The 27,872-nt window shown below is 40.4% G+C and overlaps 1 protein-coding gene across 1 annotated transcript in view; it reads right to left on the bottom strand.

Annotated features, from left to right (window-relative positions):
* PREX2 (phosphatidylinositol-3,4,5-trisphosphate dependent Rac exchange factor 2) overlaps positions 1-27,872 on the bottom strand; it is a 194,521-nt gene that overhangs the window by 140,514 nt on the left and 26,135 nt on the right. Inside the window, exons 4-7 of the mRNA XM_054984937.1 lie at positions 23,023-23,127; positions 20,731-20,832; positions 19,742-19,903; positions 216-349 (exon numbers count right to left, since the gene is read on the bottom strand). Coding sequence (XP_054840912.1) covers positions 216-349; positions 19,742-19,903; positions 20,731-20,832; positions 23,023-23,127 — 503 coding nt within the window. The remainder of the gene's footprint in view (positions 1-215; positions 350-19,741; positions 19,904-20,730; positions 20,833-23,022; positions 23,128-27,872) is intronic.

The raw sequence follows: 27,872 nt of genomic DNA, 5'->3' as shown, positions 1-27,872 counted from the left end.
ACATTTGAAGAGATAAGATAAAGGAATTATTTCTCAAGCATTTTGTTCCAAATCTTTAATATAGTTCACACTGGATGGAGCTTTCATAATTCAAAAATTAAGAGCACAGCCTAGCATTATTATGGTTTCTTTAGAATATTGGGACTATTTTAGCAATAAAATCCACTTGTTATACAAAGTCAACTTTCAAAGCATAAGCCAATAAAATGTCTTACCTATGCTTTCTTTTGCAATAGACTAAAAGATTGTCAAAAAGAAAAAACACCCGTTCCTGAATATTTCCTGCAGAGATTTTCAATAAGACGCCATACATCAACATTTCTGTGCATGTGTCTGTGACGTTAGAACCCTAATCAAGAAAAAAAGAGAACAAACAAATGACGTTTGCAAAACTTTAAAAAGCCATTTTTCATACAAATTAATTTTCAATTTTAATCAAAATAAAGTAAAATTGTTGTTGTTTTTATTTTCCACAGTCCACTAGATGTTTGGGCTAGAATTTTTGGTCCGTCATCAACTCAGATTTTATCCAAGAATCTAGGAGTCAATGAGGTATCACCTTAGTATGTGGCATTTTCCAAGTAGTGCCAGTTGTATATTCTGTTTATGCGAGTATCACTTAGGTGTTCACTTTGTCCTTTTGGAATTGCACCTGGTGTACCCACCATCACTACTGGGATAACCACTGTATGATTCTCCCAGAGACACTGAACTTCAAATCTTAGATACTGATATTGTTATCTTTTCAATCTTTTTCCTCAATTCAGCTGTCACCTGGGATTGCCACATTGATCCACAGCAATATCCACTGTATCAACCACAGTAATATCCAGAGTATTTATGTTCTAGCTTCTTATCCATTTAGATTTTGAAATGCCACAAGATCTTAAATTTTTCATTTTCAACAACTTTCTCAGGTATATTTTTTCACCAGTGATTCACAGGCTTGTACATTTTCCATAAGTTCCAATATACTGTTGCAGCTTCTTTATTATGGTGCTTTGTAGTAAGTTTGCATGACCTTACTGTACCTGCTGATGAGAAAATCAACTATTCAACCCATCTCATTACGCAATCTACATTTGCTGTGATTTGTGGCTTTTTTAATTTTTGCTTTCATATGGTTTGTTCTTAATGCCTGTTCTTGTGCAGCTAATAAAAGTCTTTCTGTCTCTTTTTTCAATATCCCTTGCATTCGCCTTTAAAGCTGTTACTCTTACCAACTTTACCATCAGTATTCATATATTAACTGCGCTGTGATTTACTTTGCCATGCCTCCATATGGTTTTTCAACATTTATTTCCTATATTCATTTTTTCTACCCTTTATTTATTCCTTCTCTGTAAATGTTAGCCAACATCTTCTCTTTCTTGTTCTTGATGTAAACATTCAGTGCCCTTTTTTAAATTCTACTGTTGTTTGTTTTATTTGTAGCAATCCTTGACCATCATTACTCTTGGGCAAATAAAATCAATCTATGTTGCTTTGAGGATGTAAGGCATGATTTGCTGTCATAATTTTTCTTGTTTTGCAATCTAGTGCATCCAATTCAGCTTGTATCTGATCTGTAATTCCTAGGCGCGAGCAACCCTAGATCCAGCACTGATTAAATACCACTGTTAACTATAATTTCTAAACAATTTCATACAAACATCAGAATTGTAATAGTATTTCACCAAATCCAGTCCCATTTTTTTGCAAAATGAGATATCCAATTTCTTTTTCCCATTTATCCATATAATCTTGCCCCTTAATTTGCAAATTATTCAAATGCTGATAAATTCAACCAACTCAACCTTTCAATTATCAGTTCAAACTCTTATTGGTCATTCTAATAAACTCTTACTATTAAAAATGTGCATACTACTACATAATTTAAAATACTGAAATAAGGATGGACATACATTTCCATACATTTTCACTGATGTTCATTCATAAAATTACAGCACCGGTCCTTAATTTTCATTAAATCACATAGAAACCAATAGGTTAATTCCACAAACAATTCAAGTGTAGAAAATTCCTGATTATATACAGTTAACTTTAAAGGCTTAATATCTTTGGATTACTCCCAAGCTGTTGAAACCTCTTTTTGTATGGGTTGTATGGCTACATGAGGAATTAAACTTGCAAGACAGATGTAAATTAAGAAATTTCTTTAAATCAAAACTTCTTAATTGTCAGATCAATACAACTAGATTTTTACAACCAAATACATAGTTGCAACAAATAACAGAAACTTGCAACCAATAATGTCTTTGAGTTAAGCCAAGTAACTGCTCTCTTCAGGGAGAGCAAAATCTAACTATGGAAACAAATTGGAACCCAGGCTTTTGTCTTCAACTTAGCAATTACAGCTCTTATTCAAGGTGATAAGAGCTCGTAAAATATTATCAAGCTCCCCAGCAACCAGCATTCTCCTCAGCTGCTCAGCTTCACTCATTTCGCCCTCCTGGGCTAAACCAATTCGCTCATGGGGGTTACACTATCAGAACAGCATTGATGACTTTTGAGAACAGCACATTTTACTGGAAAAACTATACTAACCAAAACTCTTCATAAGCATTATCTGCTGTCAGATCTTAGATTAGGAACTTTGTTGTGTACTGGCTGACTTTCCACTGGGCACCATCAGTGTATGCATTTGATTATTTTTGAAAGTTTCTTTCTTGGCACTTTTCCCCTTTTAAACAGTTCTTGTTCCAATTCCACAAGGAAGCATATCAACTTTAATGGGCATTCTGTACAACCATCTTGTCCAGAGAATGTCCTCCAGGGGAAAAATTAGATACATCCTTCTGGATTCAGGCCAAAGTCATTTGTAAATATAAAACCTTAGGCTGCAATCCTAAATACAGTTTTCTGGAAGCAAGTGCTGAAATAGCTGAGATTTGCTTCATGGTAAACAGCTTTAGCACCAGAGTGCTAGCCAAATTTGCAACTCTGAAGAGCTAAGCCATTTGTACAAATCAAAATTTTGCTGAATAAAGGAATACATTATGCTAAAGTATGGTCTTTTAAAATTATTCATTGATTGGGTTACCAGGATCATTTGTTTAAAGGTACTCTAAAGAATAAACTTAATGCTTTAGCAGCAATTTTTTTCCCAATTACTCTTTGTTTAATTAGCTGAATGGACTGTGTTCTCTATTCCTAGGCACTTCTTTTCCTCTATTCCAAGACTGTTTTATAAACAATATTTTAATTCCACTTTCCAAATAACAACTTGCTCATAGCAGCTATCATCAATTAATTTCAATGTAAGTCAATCGAATTAGACTGAATTCCACTAAAACCACATCAAAAGAACTAATAACAAAACTTAATGGACCAAAATTGAATGCAGAAGTCTTGTAACAAAATGGTTCAACCAAATGTGTAACAAAACAAAAAAAAGTCTCTCTAGTATACATTTGCCAGTAATAAGGCCATTAGTGAACCTCCAAGAAAGCCACCACTAAGAAGACTTTCTTACTTGTTGTTATACACTTAGGGTTGCCAGGTTTTCAGGTTTCACCTGGACAGCTTTTTATTTACGAGACTGTCCAGGGGAAATGTTCCCCAAATACTAGAACCTGGCTCCTCCTCATCCTCACAGCAGCTCTGTCACCCAGCTCTGTGCCCAGTCAGTCTCCTGTGGCTGCATGATGCCACCCAGAAATGGCCAGCCAGTCAGGAGTCCAGAAGTGGGGTTAGCATGATTGCATCACTTCCAGTAGTGACATCATTATGCTGGGGTAGGAGCATGTGGGCACTGCACCCATGCACAACTATCACAAAAATAAAGTTAGTGCCCTCCTTCTCCTTGGGATTCAGTATTATCCCAGACCCCATCTTGCAGCCCTATATGCACTTAATTGCATGTAGAAAGAAAATTAGTAGAGGAGTGTAGCCTACAAGGCAAAACTCAGTGAATGGGCAAGTTTGTACCAGAGCAGGAAGTCTAGATATGCTGGATCCAGAGCATTTAGTGTCATGGGAACATACTGGGTTGCCTTATACTGAGTCAGACTATTGGTCCATTTAGATATGTATTATTATGAATAACATCATGAATGTGACCTCTTGAAAACTTCAGGTAGAAATCTTTTAAGCTCAGACACTCAACAGCCCTTAAATAGAGATGACAGTTTTGAAACTGGGATTTGGGACTCAGAATATTGGTGGACCACGTGACAGCCAGGGTATGCATCTATCCTCAAAGACAGAGGCAAGTGGAAGCATGAGAACAGATTCATGTGACTGATCTGACAATGACCACCTTCATTTCCTCTTACCCTTTTTTCAGCAGCAACAGCTCTACATAAATTGCAAAATATTTTAATATTCATTCTCTTAACAGATCACATTATGACTTGTTACCAGGGATGTGTGCTTTGGGTTTGGGATTTGGGTTTTTAACCCAAATCAGGCCTGATTCAGAACAATTTGGTATTACTGAATCAGCCTCAGCATTGCTGAAGTGATTTGGTAATACCTAAGCAATGCTTATTGAACTGCTTCAGAATGATTCGGTAAGCTTTGGATAGCGTGGCAGCACTCATTCACTTGCCGTTCCAGCAAGAGAAAAAGTGCTTTGTGCCTGTTTTTAGCCAATGGGAGGGAGAGGAGGGGGCTGGAGTAAAGTGAGTCAGAAAGGGGGGAGGGAGGGGGATCAGGGAAGAGAAGGGTGAATCTGAGAGTGACCAATCCTGAAGCAGCTCTCTTTCCAGCCAATGGGGATTCACTAAAAGGAGAGTGCCTTTTTTAAAATGCTGCAGGGATTTAAATTGGAGGATAAGGGCAACTTTTAGGGGAGCTATAACATAGCCCCCCCGTTATGCCTCAGGTGGGTTGAGCCACCTTACGCTGCCACCACTCTGGGATTTAGGGTCCCTTAGGAAGGCCCAGAGTACCCTCCCAACCCTTCTGAGCTCCGTAGCTTGGCCAATAAACAGGAGTGAGGACCCAGCAGAGTAACAACAAACAAAATAGTTTAAGTGCTAGAGATGGTGACAGAGATGAGAGTGGAAGGAGAACCACAAATATCTGGAAGAGGGTGTGCAGAGGACATGGGGCCACACAGAAGTGGGAAAAAACGGAAGGTGGTAGTCGTCGGGGACTCTTTGCTCAGGGGTATGGAACGCCATGTCTCTAGGCCAGATCCCCTATTCCGAGAGATGTGTTGCTTGCCGAGGGCCAGAATTCAGGATATTACTGACCGGCTGCCGAAACTTATCAAGCCCTCTGATAAGTACCCGTTTGTGTTGATTCATGTAGGAACGAACAACACGGCTGCGAATACTGTCGCAAGAATTAAAGAGGATTATGAAGCTCTTGGAAGGCAGTTGAAGACATTGGGGGCTCAGCTGGTATTTTCTTCTATCCTTCCAGTCATAGGAAGAGGAACACGCAGGGAGTGGACCATACTTGAGGTGAATCGTTGGCTGAGATGGTGGTGCCAGCAGGAGCGCTTTGGGTTCTGGGACCATGGGATAGGTTTCTTAGAGAAGGCCTTCTAGCACATGATGGGCTTCACCTCTCAAGGGCAGGGAAGAAAACGTTTGGGATGAACCTGAAGAACTTCATGAGGAGAGCTTTAAACTGATGCCGCAAGGGGAAGGGGACGATCAACATGGGGATTTCAATGAAGAAGTGAATGCAGTGGGGACCCACCTGGGTAGGACAGGTCAAACAAAGGTACAAGGCTACAAGTGTCTATATACCAATGCCCAAAGTATGGGTAATAAGAAAGAAGAGCTTGAGCTTCTATTGCAAGCAGAGGGCTACGATATAGTAGGAATTACTGAGACATGGTGGGATGATTCCCATGACTGGAATGTGCTAGTGGATGGGTATGAGTTGTTCAAGAAAAACCAGAAGAGTAGAAGAGGAGGTGGAGTGGCGTTGTATGTGAGGAGAGGGCTTGATTGTCAAGAAGTTATGGAGAATGGGGCGGACAGCCCGGTGGAAAGCATATAGGTAGAAATAAGGGGAGGAAGGACAAAGGGTATTATTGTTGGAGTCTGCTACAGACCACCTGACCAGCGAGAAGAAATGGATGCTGCCCTCTTTGAACAGATTGGTAGAGTATCCAGACATCAGAACCTTGTAATTCTGGGTGACTTCAACTTCCCCGATGTGTGCTGGGAGACAGGCTCAGCAAAGCGTCATGAATCACGCAATTTCCTGATCTGCCTGGCCGATAACTTCCTTTTTCAAAAGGTGGAGGAAGCTACAAGGGGCTCGGCCATACTAGACTTGATATTAACCAACAGGGAAGAATTGGTAGATGAGGTGAAGGTGGTAGGGACCTTAGGGGGAAGTGACCATGTCCTCCTTGAATTCCAGTTGCTGTAGGGGGCCAAGGAAGTTCGTAGCCAGACTCGTAGGTTAGATTTTCGTAGGGCCAACTTGGATGAACTCAGAGGCTTGATGAGAGTCATTCCGTGGGGGAGTGTGCTGGAAGTGAAAGGAGCGAGTGAAGGGTGGGCCCTTCTCAAACACGAGCTTTTGCAAGCTCAAGCCCTCACTATCCCAGCAAGACGGAAACATGGTAAGGGCTCCAAGAAACCGATGTGGATGCACAGAGAGCTCCAGAATAAGCTAAGGGAGAAAAAGGAAATGTTCAGGAAATGGAGAAAAGGACATACCTCTAAAGAGGAATATATGAGGGTTACTAGGTACTGCAGATCAGCCATCAGAGAGGCCAAAGCTCAGTATGAGCTGGGTCTGGCCAGGAGGGCTCACTACAATAAAAAAAATTCTACAGATATGTGAGAAGCAAACGCAAGGTAAAAGAGGCAATTGGACCGCTGTTGGGAGTAGATGGAGAAACTCTAATGCAGGACAGAGAAAAAGCAGACAGGCTTAATGACTTTTTTGCCTCTGTTTTCTCCCTGAAGAACTCAGGCACATCTAGAGATAGTAGAAAATGTGGCAGGACACCTGAGTGGCTAATTGACATTGACAGAGAGGTGTGGAGAGGCATCTGGCTGCACTGGATGAATACAAATCCCCTGGGCCGGATGGGGTGCACCCAAGAGTGCTGAAAGAACTTTCTAGAGAACTTGCAGAACCCCTGTCCATCATCTTCAAGGCCTCCTGGAGGACTGGGGATGTGACACAAGATCGGAGAAGAGTGAATTTTATCCAATCTTTAAGAAAGGGAAGAAGGATGACCCGGGAAACTACAGGCCAGTCAGTCTGACTTCTGTGGGCTGGGAAGATATTAGAACAGATTTTAAAGGGATCAATCTGTAAGCATCTGAAGGACCGCTCAGTGATCCGGGGAAGTCAGCATGGTTTTGTTCCTAACAGATCTTGCCAGACCAACCTGGTTTCCTTCTTTGATCGAGTGACTACTGGATCGGGGGAACTCTGTTGATGTGATTTATCTGGATTTCAGTAAAGCTTTTGATAAGGTCCCCCATGACATTCTGATAGGCAAACTGGAAGACTGTGGACGGGACTATAGGACAGTTCGGTGGATAGGGAACTGGTTAGAGGACTGCACTCAAAGAGTGGTGGTCAATGGCGTTTCATCAGATTGGAGGGAGGTGTCCAGTGCGGTGCCGCAGGGCTTGGTTTTGGGCCCGGTACTTTTCAACATTTTTATCAATGATCTGGATGAAGGAGTAGAAGGGCTGCTCATTAAATTTGCTGATGATACCAAATTGGGAGGAGTAGCAAACACCCAAGAAGATAGCATTAAAATTCAACAAGACCGGAATACTCTGGAGAAGTGGGCAGCTGTGAATAGGATGCAATTCAACAAAGACAAGTGCACAGTATTACATCTGGGCCACAAAAATAGGAAGCACAAATACTGGATGGGAGATACACTTCTGGGCAGTAGTGTATGTGAAAGGGATCTTTGGGTAAGAGTGGACTGTAAACTAAATATGAGCAGTCAGTGTGATGCGGTGGCAAAAAAGGCTAATTCAATCCTGGATTGTATCAAAGGGGCCATAGCATCGAAATCACAGGAGGTCATAGTCCCTCTCTATACTGCCTTGGTCAGGCCGCACCTGGAGTATTGTGTGCAGTTCTGGAGGCCTCATTTCAAAAAGGATGTGGACAAAATTGAGAGGGTGCAGAGGAGAGCGACAAGGATGATCAGGGGTCTGGAGACTGAGCCCTACAAGGAAAGGCTGAGGACCTTGGGGATGTTTAGTTTGGAGAAGAGGAGGTTGCGGGGGGACATGATTGCTCTCTTTAAATATTTGAAAGGCTGTCATTTGGAGGAAGGGAAGAAGCTGTTCCAGTTGGCAGCAGAGGGTAGGACCCGAAATAATGGGCTTAAATTACATGCACAAAGGTACCGGCTGGATATTAGGAAGAACTTTTTCACGGTCAGAGTAGTTCAGAAGTGGAATCAGCTGCCTAGGGAGGTGGTGAGCTCCCCCTCACTGGCAGTTTTCAAGAAGAGGCTGGATGAATACTTGTCAGAGATGTTTTAGGCTGATCCTGCACTGGGCAGGGGGTTGGACTAGATGGTCTGTATGGCCCCTTCCAACTCTATGATTCTATGATTCTATGATTTACAAGGAGGTCAGTTAATATCAAACAGACAAGCAAACAAGAAGCAAGGCACATTATCGACAATAGATGGGTGAGACTTCTGGGAAATGAAGCAGTGAGGCATGACAGTTGAGTTATGAGCTCTCTGTCTGATCTTCCTGGTACCTTGGGACCTGAGAATTCGGGCCCCCAAGACCCTCCCACGGAGAGGGGAGGCAGGCTGGAGCAAGGCGAGGGAGCTCAAGAGGACCGGCAATCCCCTGGAAGATCCCACGCTAGCTTGAAAGGCAACGTCCGGGGAAGAAGCCAATATGGCTACGAAGCTGTGGAAGCTGAAGTCCGATTAGCGAATAAACAAAGCAGATTCCTGGCAAGACAGATCAAAGACGTTTCGAAGGCCGAAAAAAGCAACCTGAATCTTCCCACCAAGTAAGGAGAGTACTTTATGACTTAATGAGAGTTAACCAGCTTCATTAGGAGGTGATTTATTAACCTCCGGCAAAGCAGCCACCCTTACAAGTTCTGGGAGGAGGGAAACAGATGAAGGAGTGATTGTAAAGAAAACTCTCCCAGCAGAGGCTGGAAAGCAAATACATTTTCGAAACCATAAATAATTTAAGAGAAGCTTTTCACCACTTTGAAGAGAGTTTTACCAAAATATCTACAAGCAACTCTGAAATGGCTTTTTCAGAGGAAATATTGTCCAGCTTACAAGTAATTGTCAATTGGATGGCTAAATTGTTAAGCAAAGCAGATCAGATCCTTGGAGTGGAGGTGAATAAAGGCATTGTGAAAAATAATGATACAAAAAAAAATTCTAAAGGGACAAAGCTAGTTGAAAGGAAATTAGAGCGGAATGAAAAAAAAGTTACTTTGCAAGATGGAGGAACATTCCAATACCCCTTTCTGAAAAAGCAAGTCATAGAGAAGAGAGGGGAGGGGCAATCAACCAGAGCTATGATGAGAAAACAGCGTGCTGCTTCTGGACAATGGAAAAACTGTGCAACGTATCTTCGGGAAGAGAAGTGAACAGAGAAACAGCAATATTTTTACTGACCCCCTCCAGAACTGGCTAGAAAATAAGAAAAGCTCTTATTGGCTAGCTAGCATGAAAGAGAAAATGATCCACCGTTCTACTGGGAAAAAGAAGAAGAAATCAGAATGAAACTGAAATTATGGTCCAACTGCATAGGCTTAATCTTTTATGTCTATCTTTTTTTCTAACATGTTATACTGTTTGTGTACTCTGAAGGGATAACATGGAGGGGGATGGATAGATTCTTAGAGCCTTCTGGTTTTATTATTGTCTTTTGAAAGAGAGAAAGGAGGAACATAGATTATGGTTTAAATCTCCTCCCTATACTTAATGATATGTAAATGCATACTTATTTTAAGCCTAAATGTTCTATAACATGTTAGATACTGTATATTTACTTTTAAAAGACTTGAGATAATGTGATAACTGGATCTTTGGAGTGCTTCAACTATTCCTAGATTTTAGCTATCTTCTCTAGAATATAAATTACTGTTTAAGCCTAAGTTTTTTATGTATTTATTTGGTTTTCTTTTTCTAGCCTCACTTTCGTATATAAGATTAGATGGCTTGTATAAACTGATGAAAGAATGAGGGTAGATTGGTATAAAATGTATTGTTATATTGATATATAGTAAGGTGCATTAATTCTTCCGTTTATATCTTCTGTCTCCTCTTTTTTATTTTGTTTTTCTATCTTACCCTCTACTCCTGGGACTGATTAAGGGATTAACTATTCTGGCAAAAAATTTAAGGGATTGGAAATGTGATTTATAATGGTTGTTGTGGGTTTTCCGGGCTGTATTGCCGTGGTCTTGGCATTGTAGTTCCTGACGTTTCGCCAACAGCTGTGGCTGGCATCTTCAGAGGTGTAGCACCAAAAGACAGAGATCTCTCGGTGTCACAGTGTGGAAAAGATGTAGGTCATTTGTATCTACTCAGGAGGGGTGGGGTTGAGCTGAGTCATCCTGTAAGAGTTTCCCAGGGTGTGGAATGCTAATGGCGGGAGGCTTCACTGTATCCTGAGGAGGTTCTTTTGCATATGGATTGGTACTTGATGTGCTAATCTTCTCTGCAGGGCTATTGTCGGGGATAGAATGTTTTGTTAGCCTGGTGTTTTTCAGAACTGGAAACCATGCTCTGTTTATTCTTAAGGTTTCTTCTTTCCTGTTGAAGTTTTGCTTATGCTTGTGAATTTTTGTGAATAAGCAAAACTTCAACAGGATACAGTTGAAGAACCTCCTCAGGATACAGTGAAGCCTCCCGCCATTAGCATTCCACACCCTGGGAAACTCTTATAGAATGACTCAGCTCAACCCCACCCCTTCTGAGTAGATACAAATGACCTACATCTTTTCCACACTGTGACACTGAGAGATCTCTGTCTTTTGGTGCTACACCTCTGAAGATGCCAGCCACAGCTGCTGGCGAAGCGTCAGGAACTACAATGCCAAGACCACGGCAATACAGCCCGGAAAACCCACAACAACCATCGTTCTCCGGCCGTGAAAGCCTTCGACAATACAATGTGATTTATACTTAATATATATAAAAGAAAGAATTATGAGAAATGAAATAAGAAATAGAATAAGTGGATAAAAAAGCACTGAAATAAAATAACTGATTGGAGAGCTTAAAAGGGAAGATTGAAGGAACAAGAGGTATTAAATGTCTATGTAGTGGCTTTCTATATTCATATGATGATATGATGTCTTGTATACAAATTTGTTACTGGAACTTTTTTTTTGGATCCTTTATGTAACTTTAAAATTAAATAAAGAATAATAAAAAAACCAATAGATGGGTGAAAGCAAAATAAACAAAAGGCCTTAGCATGACTGAACTCACTGTCCCTCTGTCTGCCAGGCCTGTCTTCTCTCCCTACCTGGATGAGGGCCTCTCTCCCTAGCAGAAACCTCCTCTGGCCTGCTTCCTGGAAGAAAGAACACAGGCTTTTCCCCTCCCAGACTTATATAGCACCAGCCCCCTGTGTTCCGATTGGCCAAAAAGGGCACCAAAACAGCCCAGGGGCTCCTGGGAATTGTAGCAGGCCTATTCCCACTGCTAACAGGCTTCTGAGGCCTTGCTAGGCCTTCCTGGCACAGCCAGATCATGACACCCCCGAAGTCCAATCTCCCTGAAACTTGGGTCATTGTGAGAGGACAGGTAAGTGGAGGTCCCTGGCAAATTTTGTGCATTTTTCTTGCAAAATGCTACCCCCAGCCACCTAGCTCCCCCCCCCCATTTCCCCATAGGGAATAATGTAGATTGATGGCGGATAGAAGCACCTTCTTGGTGCATATAACATGGCCTCCTGAAGTCCAGTGTCCTTGAAACTTAGGTGGTTGTGAAAGGAGGGTTAGGAAAGGGTCCCCTGAAGGTTTGGTGCATTTTGCTTGCAAAATGCCACCCCCAGTCACCTAGGAATCCCCCCAAATTTTCTCCATAGTGTGATTCTCTGATGTGAAGATTGGTCCTCATAGAGAATAATGGAGATTGGTGGTGGATAGTGGCATCTTCTTTGGGAAGCTATAACATGGTTCCTGAAGTTCAATCTCCCTGAAACTTGGGTGGTCATGAGAGGAGGGTTAAGAGAGGGTCCCCTGCAAATTTAGAATTTGGAATTATTAGGTAAGAAAATGCCCCCTCAGAACCCCGGATAGCCAGGAATGGCATTTCCCATTCGAAACAATGGCCAAATCTTACCTAATAATCCTGAAGTGGTTTAAATACATGAAACTGAAGCGACTTGCCTTCGGAAATCTGAATCTTTTTTTGGGTGCACACCCCTACTTGTTATTGGGGAAAATAGAATACCCAACTGCAACATATTGATTACTACTTACATGGAATTAAGATTTCTAGCTCCAGCTATTACTAATAATAGTAATAATAGTGATCCATTTGACCCACTAAACTGGATCAAATAGCATCTTTCTGCACATGGATGAATCTTCCCTCTAGGTTCAAGAACTTCCATGAGTGGAAATGGACCTTTGAATGCAACCCACTGTTTTATTTAAAAGGATGCAAGGTAAAGCTACAGCCAAAAACTTAATAAGATATCTATTCTGCATAATGCCGCAATTTAAAATACTATTATGTAACAGAAGACAATACATCCTGCTATAGATTTTCTGATTATAAAACAATACAGGCTTGGACTGTCTTTTCCACTAATGGTAGCATTTCTGCCTACCAAAAAATGGAGTTACGTTTTCCAATTTTTCTCTCACGCTAATTACCACTACTTTGTCTCCCCCACATCATGAATTTTGGGGGCACATCAGGCTTCAATAAGGGCCAGGAGAGTTGGAAAATTTGATACCACAAACAGTGCTCCGTATGTGCTAAGCAGATTCTATGTCTCTATATATGCTTAATTTAAGCAATATTATTTTGGGTTTCTTCTCTCGCAAAACAAAATCATTACTGACAATTTTTAACTACTGAGTTACTACAAGTTAAAAATCCATTCCAACTAGTTTGGTGCTGAGTTTTACTAATTTAATATCTATAATATTAAATTAAAATTAGTATCTACAACACTGAAAATATCTGTTTATCCACAGATATTTTAGTACGAACAGCACAAATCAAGTTTTATGATACTTTTGTGTAGGAATGCAAGCCATGCTTTGATCCTCTATTAGATGCTAAAAATAGTTCTTTTCCTATCTAAGCAATGTGCTAAACATTTTTCCCCAGCAGAAAATATCTAACCAAGTATTGTCTTCAGTTCTTAAGCAACACAGCAAACCTGATGTTTAGTTAATTAAAGAAGCTCTTGTAATATAGAAGGATTCATTGCTGAGAATGCTCATAAAACTTGGCTAGCTCTTGTAAAAATAATTTAAATTTAGACAGTTTGAAGTGGGAAAATCATCATATGAAGAAAATGTCTGTTCTTATACATTTAGTAAATGGATATTGATTTGTCTCAAAATCTCACTACTAACTAGAATTGTCAGTATGACATTGGCAACTGGCAGCAGACTCACCACTGCGGGATTCCCTTTCCGGCAATGTAATGATGTTTCTAGCAACACACTGATGTCACTTCTGGCACAACTGGAAATTATGTTAGCATGCTGCCAGGGACATTCAAGCATTTGGCCAAAATTCTGTGGTTTAGCTACAGAGTTTGGGGTGAATGCTACAGCATCCCCAGAAACAAGCTGATGTCACTTCCAGTTACGTCAGAAGTCAGGATGCTGCCTGTTGATGGCAACTAAATCTTTAATAGCATGTAATTGGAAATCTACAAAAATACCAACGGTGGAAGGTTGGATTAGCAAAATATGGGACCACTATATCCAAGAGAAAATCCATGATGATTTATACCAAGCACAAAATCATATGAAAGAAAGTGATTTTTTAACGAAATGGTTTCCGTTTTTTGAATATCTCATTGTTACTGAACTACACCCTCCTAAACATCTGCAATTTCTCACTTTAATTTAATAAGATATAATGATAATGTAATTCCCTCTGTTTACTTAGCTTTTTGTAAATCTTGTTATGTGATTGTTTAACATATGCTCAATAATGTAATTGCTTAAACAAATTTTATAGTCCTTACTGTAATTCATAATCTCTATTTTTTAATTATCTTTAATATTGTTGTACCGTTATTGTTGAAATGAATAATAAAAAAAAATTAAAAAAAGAAGTCAGGATGCTAGCAACCCTTTGCAACCCTTTCATTTCTCTCTTGATGGCAACTTGACAATCCTAACTAGTCATGCCCTTATTAAAAAATCACCATTACATTGCAAAATTTTTGAGTAGACACTCTGAAAGATGGACAGAGCTAGAGTTGCGAACTCTGAATTGGTAAAGTCCTGGAGATTCAGGAATGGGACCAGGAGAAGAGGAGGCACCTCAGTGCATGATAATGCCAGATCCAGACTTGTGAAGGGCATGCTTTTTATTTACTGTCCACTGGAAATAATCTGTCCATTATATACTACAGACAGTCCAGATTTACTGCTCATAGGAAGAAGAAGCCCGTTATTTCCTGAGTGGTAGAGAGGCCAGGTCTACTTAGAGGAAATAATGGAACTATCTGAGACCAGGCCTCCTTGATCAGCTGTTAGTTGGTGTATCCAGAGCCTTCAAATTTGAAAGGGCCATTATTTTATATGAAAATAGACCTGGCCTCTGATAATATTTCATTACTACCAGAATTTGGAAGTGTTTGGGAATATTTTGGATATTCATGAGCCAACCTGAAACAGCTAATTTCCAATTTATTTTCAGCTCAGGTATATCCTGCCATAGAGTTATATAAATAAATAAAAATTCCAGTAAAGGAAGATGGTTGGTCCTTAAGCATGTTCAGAGTAGGTGCCAATAGTGTCAATTTATTACACATTAAAGTAGAAGTGTGCAGTTTTGTTCAGAATTCAGAATCAAATACCAGATTTTGGCTGATTCAGTAAAAAATTCTGAAAAAAATCAGTAAAATGTGGCCATTATTTTCTATGGGAAAATCATTTTGGGAGCTATCTGATGGGCTAGAGAGGTCATTTTTCAACCCAACTTCACCAAATTTAGAGGAAACCCACTCCTGACTGTCTTCTAAAGATCTTCCAAGTTTCATGAACATTGGGCCCCAGGATCCAATATATACATCCCTGAAAAGGTGCCCCCACCCACTCTCCATTATTCCCTATGGGGAAAATATCCAGGTTGGCATTTTCCCATGCAAACACAATCAAATTTTCAGGAGGCTTACTCTTCTAACTGTCCTCTCTAAATACCCTGAAAGTTTCAGGAAAATTGGACCCCAGGAGGCCAGTTCTATGAAGCCCTGAAGGTGCCCCTAAGCCACTCCATTATTGCCTATGGGGAAAATGTCAAAGCTGATCTCCACTGCAGAAACACACTGGGGCAAGGTTGCTATGGCCAAGGCACACTCCCAAATGCAATCTGAGCTCATTCCAGAGAAATCCCAACAGAATGAGACTGAAGCACAGGAATGGAATTCCCCCAGAACCAAAGTGAAGCAAGGAGTCTAACAGCACGTCAGAGAATCAGATGCATTCCACCCAAACCAAACTGAAGCAAGCAACACTGTTGCAACTTAGTCCAACAGAACCAGTATCATTCAAATCAGCCAGGCACTGGGGATACCCCACAAGACAGAACCAAGCAGTACCCAAGCACAAGGCTGGGGGCACCTTGTTCAGGGGCTCATAGAACTGGCTTCTAAGGTCCTGAAATTTGGTGGGTCTTTAGAGAACAGTCAGGAGTAGGTCTCCTAAATGTTTGCTGAAGTTTGCATGAAAAAAGCCACCCCAGATATTTTCCCGTTATGGAATAATGGAGGGGCACCTTCTTTGGAGGCCCATAAAATTGGCTCCCAGGTCCAATCTTCATGAAATTTGAGGGGTCTTTAGAGGATAGTCAGGAGGAGGATGAAGTTTGGTTGAAAAATGACCTGTCTAGCCCATCAGATTGCCCCCAGAGTGATTTTCCCATAGAAAACAACGGCTGAATTTTTCAGAAATACCCAAACCAAATTAGAGAATTAATTCAGAATTCAAGGAATTCCAATTTTTTTCTCAGATTTGGTAAAAAAAATGGATTTACCCAAAAAAAATTTGGTGCACACCCCTACTTTAAAGGTCCATGTACATATATTAGCTAATTCTACTTCCTACTAATGAATGGAATCAGTTTGACTAGTCTTAATTATTTCACTACAGTCTTATTAATATTAATCAAGCTCCTTCTTGGAGTTCAGGACAGCGAACATAATCTTTCTCTACTGCCTTTTATCCTCACAACAACACTGTGACATATGTGAAGAAGGTTCAGGCACATAGGATTATGTAACCCAGATGGTGGAATCAAGGGTGACTTCATGGTCTATGGTCTCTTTTCTTAAAGCACCCCACTTTCTACTCACACACCTTGGTATAAGCCTGCCTGTGGCTTCTTCAGCTGACTCCTTTACAATAGTTTAACAGTTGCTTGGAGCAAACAAAAGTTCCCCCACTACCTCTCTCTCAGTTCAAAATAACCAGCCCTCTTGCTCCACAATCCACCAAGGTTACAGTGACCAAAGAAGCTAAATACACTCCTCCCAGTATGCAAATTAAGTAGGTGCTTTGCTCCACCCAACAGCCTACATTCCCAAAGCTCTACAATTAATTTTTAGAACTTTGAACAACAATCGCTTGGGCTTTTAAAAATTTTCTTACTATTTTAATGGTTTTTAAAATATATAGAGGGGGGGGGTTGTTGCTATGTGCCTTGGTTCTCTGTTCTTGGAAGAAAAGTGGATGTTTTAGTGAGCTTCATATGAAAAGGAAGATTTGAACCCACCCTGTCTAGTACTATTCTAACACTGTAGTTACTATACTAGATTGGATCTCCACTAGGGCTGTCAAACTGCAGCAAGCAACCCCCCAGGAGCAAGCAGAGGGTGGGTACTGGCATGCTGGCATCATGTCAGCACACTGATAGCACTTCCTGTAAAAACTAAAAGTGCAAAAATTGGACACTCTAGGATTTACAAAAACTCTGTGGTGAAACAATAGTATGTTATCTGTTTGCTGTAGGTATAATCTAGTTTTCACTACTTTGTATTCTGTCTGTGTGATTCCATTTTTTTCCATTGTTAACATATCTTGTTTCAGATTTTTATCATCCTAGTTCTATTACTTTACTTATCAGATGTCCTATTCTATTGATTGTGCTGACTTACATTACATAATCTATCTTGAATCTCTATGGAATGGCGAATTATTAATAATGTAAATATAGATAAATAAAATTCAAGCCCAACTCCTGCTTCCTCTCAAGTCATTTTGCCTAGTCTTCACCTCTTTCCATTCTCAGCCTTTCCATTCCAGGTTATTTTGAGATCACAACAGCCTGTTTAATGACCAGGGAGATTACAAACAAATTTTGTCCCTTTGAATATTGTCTTTTTAAAAACAAACAATGACTATTATTCATTAAATCGCCTGTGCTTTGCCATCTCAATCCCATTTCTATGAATATGGCAAAAGCATTAACACAATTTCAACACAGAGTTCAGTATGAGGCTGTAGATTCTAAATCATTACATATTCTAGAGATAGTTAAATGTATGCTGCTTAATGCATGAAGGCTGCTATTTGTCAGCTACAGAATCATACATTGTCTAAAGTTAGGCACTTATATTTTCTTAACCAGTTATCAATCACACCAACCCCATTTATTTTTTTCCAAATGAAAAGTTAGATCAGCGTGTGAAAATGTACAGCAGACTATAATTCAGAAAGCTTTACCCTGATATTTTCATTATTTTAATTTATACCACTGGCTGACATATGTCTTTGTTTTGATTTAATCATGTGATTCTGCAGAATGCTCATGGAACAAGATGACCCCAAAACCATATTGCAGCTGTTGAGTGCATCACAACCTCATTGTTTCCTCTTCTCTCTCTCAGAGTGTAACAATCTCAATAAGTAACAAGACAGTAGGATGTTGGGATGCTTTCAGTGGAAGCCGAGCATTCTGTATAGTTCTATGCTGAGTGATTCACTTAAAAATAAGATCAACATGTGGAAATGCCTAAGAAATCAGAGTGGAAAGGGCATAGGACACAGATAGGGAAAGGAGGGCGTTCTCTCAGCACCTATTTTCCTTCCACCAACCATCAGAAGTAGGCAGCTTTGGGCATTTTCTGGAGTCTTCAGCCTCAAGATGTCACACAAAAGAATATAACACATCAGCAACTTACTTCTACCTAAGGTACAAGAGAACTTGCTGAATTCATTATATTAATTACCCCCAGTACACAGGCAAGATGAACTTTAATTTCAAGGAAGTTGATTTTTAATATCAAAGCTGTCTTATTTATATATTTCCCAGAGAATACAAACATATCACAGTCATTTTTACCATCACTTTGTAAGCAGTCGGCCCTGGCCTTCACCATATTTGATATACAGGGCTGTGATATAAAAGGTCACAGGGCCCCTGGATTAATGCAGCTTGGGCTGCATCCACACGTACCAGCATAGCACTAAACTGTCGGAATGCCAGCGTCTTCCTAGCGCAATTTCTGATGTCATCATGCCACAATGCCACTCTTGTGGCGCGATGACATCAGGAATCATGCCAGGAAGACACTGGCATTCCAACAGTTTAGTGCTATCCGGGTACATGTGGATGCAGCCTTGGTCTGCATCAGGGGAAATTCCAAGCTGGCTAGGCAGAATGTTGCTGGATCCAGTCCAAGAGATTCAGGTATGCCTGGAATGTGCATGTAAATGCAAAGGAGTAGGGTGATTGGATTTACTATCTTCCCAGCAACTGGCTTGAGATCATGACAATAGTGGGCTTCGCCGTGTCACCCCATTAGCACATTCCAATGCCCTCTTCCCATGATTACATTTCCAAGCTTGAAAGCAATCAATCAGCATCAATAAGTTAATTTATCTCTAGGAACCTATGTTCTTTCATATCTAAATTCATCAACTAACATTCATTAGCAAACTGCCTCTTTGTGCAGCTCCAGGAGAGACTTTGCATTTCCTTTCACACACCCCAGCAGCAACCACTCAAGGCAATCAGACCTTTGTAAGGGGGGTGAGTGAGTGACCAGCAGTCACTGCTGCTTAGCTCCATTTCAGTTTGCAGCAGCCTGCTCAGTACACTGGCACCTGGATAAAGTCCCCATCAGTTGGGGGTCAGGAGGACATCAGCGTCTAGCACTATAACTGGCCTTGCTCACCACAGTTTCTTTCTCCACTCTCCTAGGAAGAAACAGAGCAGTGGGAGGGACTCTTGCCTTTTTTTCTCCCTTTGCATTGCCTACTGGAAAATATAGATGGAATTGTGAAGGGAAGCTCCTATAATGGGTTTGGGTTTTTTAACCCATTTGTTTCATTTATTTGATTAATATGTCAATTAATATAAAAGTAAATTAAAGAAACCAAAACTACCAAGAATCACCAATATAGCAATGGGTTTGAGGCAGTAATTACTGGAAACCTTGCCTGCCTCAAACATTTTACAATTTCTGTCATCTGGATATGGACTAACCCAGTACTATCACCAGTAAGATATAAGATGAAGAAATTTTATTCTTAGACTGTTCCCAGTGTTACATAATATACTGTAATAAGTAGATAAAAATACAATGGACAGACTTCTAAATGCCTTTTGAAACTGATAAAATGACAAATTTTGTGACATTACCTCCCATCCTTCAATGTGAGACTGCCATTCTTCTAAAACCTCTAATTTTTCCATCTGTCTCTTAGCCTCATTTATGTTGGAACAGACAGATTTCATGGCTTGGAGAGCTTCCATTAAAGCAGAGTAGTCACTGTGTTTTTTGGGAGTACGCTTTAACAACTCCTGTAAAAAAAAATTTTTTTTAATTTTATTTTCTAATCTGGAAATTCTATGAAACACTTGCAGAGGAGGCTTTTTCTCTGTCTTCTGTTCACTCAGCAATTCTGTGTGAGCCACCCATATGCAGATGCTGAAAATCGGGAGACCGTCATGGACAAAATGACCACAGGATATAGGATGAATCACACTCTCATTCTTCCGCTAGTAGAAACAACCTGGAGGAACAAGCTTTTCACTCATGCAAGAGAAAGGGGGACATTTCACTTATCCCCCCTCATCACTGTGACCCTCCATGCTACATGTCATTTTATGCTGTTAAAAGGGAAAACACCAGGAGCAGGCTCAATCACTGCCCCAACCATGACCATGCCAGCAGAAGTCCAGCAGAACCTTCAAGACTAACAACATTTTCCTTCGCTTATCTATCTGAAGAAGTGAGATGTGACTCACAAAAGCTCATATTGTAATAAATGTTAGTCTTTAAGGTGCCGCTGGACCTTTATTTTATTTTTCTATGACAGACTAACATGGCTACCCCTTAGACAAGCTGATAGGGCTACCCCTGAGCAATCATGCCAACAGACCTACAAACTGGAGGTGCCAAAAGGTCAGCAGCACTTGCACAGGAGGTTGAAAGAAGCCTGGCCTCAATGATGTCAGTAAACTGGACAAGGCAGTCATTCACCTGTCTGTTACCGGCATCTGCACTTTCAGCTTTTCCAGCTGATCCTCTAGTACCTCTGGCTCAGTAGACTCAAAATGTTTTCATTTATCAATCATATTCTATTAACCATATTCTAATACTCTGAGAATATTTTTTTAATGCATACCTTCAAAAGAAGTGGATACTTGCATATTCTCTGGATTGGTGATACTATGTATCCTTCTAATGGTACATCAGTATTCTTGCGTCCTCCTAGCAGCATGCAGTTCTAGAAATGGGAGGGTGAATCAAAATTTATTTTGAATTTATCTTTTACAGACGTGTTTATATAAGTCCATGAGAAATCTCGCATAGGAATGCTCATGAATCATGTTTTGCTGCTAGGTTTTCATGTGGTGCCAGGAGTGCCTTTTACCAACTTCATTTTATTAGTTGACTGAAGCTACGTGACCCAACCACTGCAACCCACATTTCGGTAACCTCCCAAAGGACTATTATAATGGGTTTTAAATAGAGCAGCCATTGAAAACGGTTGGAAATTTCATCAGGTACAAAACTCACACTATAAACAGGAGCATGCCTGTAGAAACCATATCAAACCTATAATAGCTTCCATTATGCATCCAGGTTCAATTCAAGATGATAGTTATTACTTTTAAAAATCTAAATGTTTGGGGGCCCACATATTTTTGGGAACACCTTTTCTCTTTGCACATAAACTTACGTTAGGTTCAGCAGGGGTAAACTCTGTTCGGTGTCCTGTGTTTTTTTTGTTTTTATTTATATTCTTTGTATTGTATCATTTTAATGGTTTTTAAAGATGACATTTTTCAATTTCACTATGGCAGTCCAAAGAAACACCATGAATATCCAGTTCTGGTGCAAATATGCACAGAAATTAACAATTTCTAGTATGATTTGTCATGAATTATATTTTGTCTGCATTGTCTTCTAATTTTGTAATACTAGTATTGCATTGTTCATTAGACGTCTTATGCTGTCTGGCAGTATTGTTTTTATATTTTGTAATCAGCCTTGAGTCTTAGTAAGAAAGGCAGGTTGTAAATGAAGTAAATAGAGAAATGAATGAATAATAATTCTGATGCATTCCTGGCTTTTTAAAAACCTCTTTATTATTGAAAAATATATGAAAACCATTAAGTGGAACTTTCAATATAGATTCAGACTCTTGAATGTCAGTATAATACATACTTTCAATATAGTTCTTTCTAGTCCATACTAAAAAGCATTAAAGGGGTGACCCCGTGGCTTGACCTGTACTGCTTTTACCCTTGCCGCAGTTATGGGTTAATGTTTAATGTTGAGGTTAATTTAATAAAGTGGCCCTTATATCCAACACCTGTGTCTGTCTCTTCATTCCAACTAGGAGGGGAAAGAAATTATGAGCAAATTTCAGTTAAGAATATTATCTATGCTTTAAATAAAATGTGTGTGTTGTACATATATCCTTTCAAAGGTAGTTTTTGTCACTTCACACACCACAGATTTCAATGTGATAAAGGTTCAGCAACCATCCCAAAAGGCAAACTAGACACCTACCATGGCAAAATTCCAAAGGCACTTGTCTCACCTATGTGAATGTCTTCGGGAAACTAAGAAACAATGGCTCACTTCAGACATCACACAAATCCATGGTTTAATTAAACCATGATTGGATAATGTATGGTTGATTGATTAACTACAGTTTCTCTAATTATAGCTTCACGTGATGTAAAAACACAGACATCTTGGTTTCAGCCTGGCTTGTTCCTCAGTGCCACTCATCTTGCAATGCAAAATCCCTACATGGGTTGCACAGAATCAACAAAGGCAAAAAATCAGCTTCTTCTAGGCAAATGAAGATATGAATGATAGTTTGATAGTCAAATTCTGGCTTCAAACCCACTACAGTTAAACCAAAACTATGTCTGAATTGAGCTATCTCCTGCATTTTTCAAAGAACTGCACATACGCAGCTGGTTACTCTACATTTAACAGTACTCAGACCTTCTTGTTTTTATCAGTTTGCCCAGAGCACAGATTTGTAAGGGAAACTGATACTAAAAACAAAATTAAGAAAAATATCAATCAGCTTCTGAAAATTTACTATGTGATAGGCATGCTGAGTGTTCAACAAGATGCTAAGAGGCAAATGTAATGCACCTAAAGAAGCAAACAACATGGAGCAAGATCTAGATTACTCCTTGTTGTCATTAGATACATTATGCTGTGTTTCCAAGCTAGGCAGATTTATATTGTTGTTCTGTAAATTGTCAGGAGATGGCACTGACTGTGCAATGCAGACAGATTCTCTGCAAACATGTTTTGGTATTCATCTGATCTATAGCCATGATTGTCTTTCAAAACAGGCAAGTGTGCTACTTAGAAGATAAGTGGTATCAAAGCAATAGCCCAATCAAAAGTCTTGAGAGCAAAATACAAATCAATATTTGCTTACCAACAGAAAAGTCCGTACTGTTCTTATTTTGTTGAGTTCAAGCAGAAGTTTCTGTGCTTTCTCATGGTTACTGCAGTATTCATCATAGATATGAAATCTGTCTTTCTGAGGGAAAACAGATTTTGAATTAGACATTTTGTCATAAGAATTTTTAAAGGCTATAAGAAATGGAAAATAAATCACATAACATAAACTATCAAAGGGGGAAAAGGATACTATGAACTCAGTTTCTGCCATCTTGCAAACTGCCAAATATGAAAGGAGAGCATGGGATTTAAGCATTTGTAGTTATTAGCTTGTAGTAATTGACCTATATAAGTAAAATATTTTATTTTATTTTACTTTATTAGATGTATATCCCACCCTCCCCACAAATGGGCTCAGGGCAGCTAACATCAACAGTTTGGTGTACTGGTTAAGAGTGCGAGACTCCAGAGAACTGGGTTTGATTCCCCACTCCTCTACTTGAAGCCAGCTGTGTGACCTTGGGTCAGTCACAGCTTCTAGCTCTCTCAGCCCCACCCACCTCACAGGGTGTTTTGTTGTGGGGATAATAATGGCATAGTTTGTAAACTACTCTGAGTAGGTGTTAAGTCATCCTGAAGGGTGGTATATAAATCAAATGTTGTTGTTGTTGTTGTTGTTGTTAACAAAACATCAATAAATACAGGCTTAAAAACACATGAAACTATAAAAGTTATCACCAATCACAGTAGTTCAATTCCAGGTGTCATTAAAATATATGGGCCACTATAAAAGATATAAACTAAAATTCTATAGAGTCAGCTGTGGAATGGCACCCAGAGCGGGATGGAAAACAGGGCATGGTGATCAGGAGGGAAGGTAGAAGAAAGGACGGATGCTGATCAAATTCCTGGCAGAACATCACCATCTTACAGGCCCTGCAGAACTGTAACAGATCCCACAGGGCCCGAATCTCCAATGAGAGTGCATTCCACCAGGCCGGAACCAGAGCCCAAAAGGCCCTAGCCCTGGTCGAGGACAGGTAAAAGTCCCTCGGGCCAGGGACTACCAGTAGTTGCTTATCTGCAGAGCGCAAGGCCCTGCGAGGGACATAATGGGAGTGATGGTCCCATAGGTATGTCGGCCCCAGTCTTTTAAGGGTTTTGAATACCAGAACCAGCATCTTGAACTGGGTCTGGAACTCAATAGGGCACAGGGAAACTGGCACAGTTCATAGTATCCTTTTCCCCCTTTGATAGTACTGGATGAATATCTACCCTGAATGGGGTTCCCTTAAGAACCCATACCACTGCATTCTGGACCACCTGTAACTTCTGGGTCAAGCCCAATGGCAACCCAGCATACAGTGAGTTGCAGTAGTCTAATCTGGAGATGACTTCTGCATGAATCACTGAAACCAGGTCCTGGGATAAGAAGCAGGGTTGACTGGCCTGCCGAAGATGAAAAAAAGGCCTACCGGGCAACAGCTGTGACCTGGGCCTCCATTGAAAGTGTGGCATCCAGTCCCCAGCCTAATATTATACACTTTGCTAGATCCACTTCCCTCCCTAACCCAATCAAGCAGACCCTTCTTCCATCACCAAATCCAGGCCAATATCAGACCCACCCACTATTCTGTCAGAGATTATAAACCAACAATACAAAAATACAGGCAAACTAATAATCTCTTACGCCACATTTAACCTAACAAGCAACCAATAGGGAAGCAATACAGGCCATTATAGATCTGAGACAGAGAGACAAAACAAGGGACAGAGTCTTACAATTATCCAGCTTTTAGAGGCCAACAGATTCAGAGTGCTGCTTCCACCTACTAGCCCCAGCTTGGGGCTCATACAGTTAAGGGGGCAGCCATCAGAGCAGCACAGTCTGGCACTGAGATCACAAACAAACAAGTCCCAGACGTCTGTTGAAGAGGACATAGAGCTCCAGAGGTAGCCAGCAAAACCCAATCAGCTTTGGGTCCCTCCAAAGGCACCTGAGACTCATCCAAGCATGCAGTCAGAGGTAGCTATCAGGGCCAGTGCGCTCATTGAGGCCAGGTAGGCGGTGACCTCAGGGTGCAGGGTGCCAGAGGAGGCGCCGGAGGAGGTGCGGGGGGTGGGAGTGTGTGCCATGGAGCTGCAGCCTCCTAGCCCTCCCGCCCCGTGCCACCGCTGCCACCAGCACACGCCCCCGGCTGGGCACAGAAGCCGCGGGCAGGTGTCTGCGGCAGTGCAGGGCAACCAAGCAGGAGAGCTCGGAGGCCACCTGCGCCCCGTCCCAGCTGCCCGCATGACGTCATCACGCAGGCTGCTGTGTGTGTGCGTGTGAGCACTGAAAACCCTGGTGCCGCTGCTGGTAGCCATACAACCAAAAAAAGAGAGTATTGTGGTATCAGGTAACAAAGTAAAAAAGGACTCGCTAAGTCTTATTAAGCACAATCTTCAATAACAGGTATAAAGCCCATCTCTACAACCATTATTACAATTTAATAATAAAGTAATAATTAATACAGAATAACACAGTCTTCTGAATGAATATTTCATTTGTATTGAATCAGAAGACTGTGTTATTGTATACGAATTATTACTTTATGATACCTTATTAAATTGTAGTAATGGTTGTATAGATTGGCTTTATTCCTGTTATTGCAGATTGTGCTTAGTAAGACTTCGCAAGTCCTTTTTTGCTTTGTCAGTAGTAGTCAAGCAACAATGCTGAGGGGAGGAGCCTTTCCAGCCAGCTATGGCAAGCCTTCAGATCTCCAGATCTGCCTTATTTTGCTGTTTTCTTGGCTCTCCTCACATTTCCATTTTAACACAGGTCATCCATTGCTGCCCCAACTTTGTTGTAAAGCGATGTGGTGGTGGCAGTTCCAAACAGCATTTACATCCATTTATGAACTGAATATGAATCACTGTGGCCATTTCAAACAGTGCTGCTTTTTCTGGCACAGAAAATGGCTACGTCCCCTCCTGGGTCACCAGGGCTTTACAAAAATGGCACAAAATATTGCTATAGCATTGACCAGCAGTGAGGGCAGTGTGATGCCCATGCCTCCCATTAATTACCAGCCTTGTGCTGCTGGCCTTAATCACTTGTAACAGCTTTCCAGGCTCAATTCAAGATGCTCATTTTAAGCTTTATCATGGCTTAGAACCTTCATACTTTGAGGATTGTATTTCTCTATATGAGCTAGGTACCAGCTAAGATCAGATCAGTGAGATTTTCTGACAGTGGCATCATTTTGTCAGATAAGATAAGCACTGGTAAGGCCTTCCTTGTGTAGCATCCATTCTCCAAAATCATCTTCCAGAAGAGCTGTGGGAAACCTCTTCCACTGTGTATTTTCCTTTGAAAATTGTTGCTGCTGTTATAAATCTGTTGAAAATTCCAGTTTCCAATACAACCACAATATGAGGCATATTTCACAAGATTCATGACTTGACTTGTTTTTGTATTTAAAAGTAGTATAATACTCATTTTTAAATGTTAATTCAATTTATAGTAATAAGTGGTGCAACAGCAGATTTGGTTTAGACATTGCATAAGCTGCGTTACCAAAACCAAAATGTGCTTCATTACTCTTACTCAATTCACTGCACTTGCACCTCCCAAATCCAGGTAATATAGAGAAGAACAAGACTGATCTGGGAATGTTTTAACATGACCACTATTAGTGCCATTGTTTGCACTATAATTAAGGGTCAGTCCGTGTCCTGGTCCACTCTATATTCCATGTCCCCAATCATCATGAAGTACAAAATTTTAAATGACATAAATATATTTAATTTTTAGCAATCAATCCATTTTTATTTTTGCCTGCAATGTTTATATCATTTGCATGTTCAAGGCAACACATTGACTTAAGGTGAGTCTTTGAACAGGGAATCTAAACACATGCTAAAGCAACTATGTCAAGGGAGCACGAAGGTTAAACATATATGGCAATTTGTAATCATTCCAACTGCAACTTATTCATTCTGAGAATTCCCTGCAGGTGACCGGAAGTACTTACTTGGATGAAAGAGTATGGACCCTACAATCTGTGGTTAATGAACCCTTGATTCCTCTGACAAATCTCCTTTGCAAAATTTAGGTGGGTAGTCATGTTGGTCTGTAGAATAGCAGGATTTTAGTCTAGTGGCAACTTAGAGACCAAGGTTTTCAGATTGTAAGCTTTCAAGCACTAGAGCTCCCTTTTTCAGACACAGGTCTCCTTTTTAAAGATTATGTCAGGTTGAAAAGAAAAATGTGTGACAATATTATAGTCAAACACAGGATGAACTCCCACAATTGTAGGACTCTGGGAAAAAGAGGAATAACGGAGTTTTTCCATCTCCTGATATGGACTTCGTCACACCTACAGAGGCTTTCAAAACCTGGAATCTTGCTTGATATTTCAAGTTCTTTTCTAGTTCCTGCAATTCAACAACATATGTAAAAATGCCTAATCCTGGACAGGAGAGACACTTTAATTTTTTGGAATCAAAACATTTTCTAGTGCTAGAGAGATGTACACCAGTAGAAGCAATGGCTTTCTAAAAATGTTATGATCTGTTGTTATATAGGATAACATCTAGTTTAATGCAAGCAAGAAAGCTCCATTACCTGTATCTAAAAGTTCTCAAATAAAACAGCATCCTGATAGCTCGTTGACTCTCAAGATCTCTGAGCATGGGCTATCACTTAACCTTCTGTAGCACAGTTACCGAATTTAACATTGTGATAAATTAGTTAGTACTTAGTGTAGACACAAATAGCAGGTCACGCACAAACTGCTGCATATTTCCACACTAAATATGAAACTAATAAAAAACCAATGTTATTTGCACCTATCCAAAAATATGAAATCCAGTAGCTTGTAAAGTAGCCTGCAAAGT

Source organism: Eublepharis macularius, chromosome 7 (assembly GCF_028583425.1).
Source record: "Eublepharis macularius isolate TG4126 chromosome 7, MPM_Emac_v1.0, whole genome shotgun sequence".
NCBI classification, from domain to species: Eukaryota; Metazoa; Chordata; class Lepidosauria; order Squamata; family Eublepharidae; genus Eublepharis; species Eublepharis macularius.
Note: the sequence above shows the minus strand (reverse complement) of the source record. Positions and strands in the feature narration are given on the sequence as shown.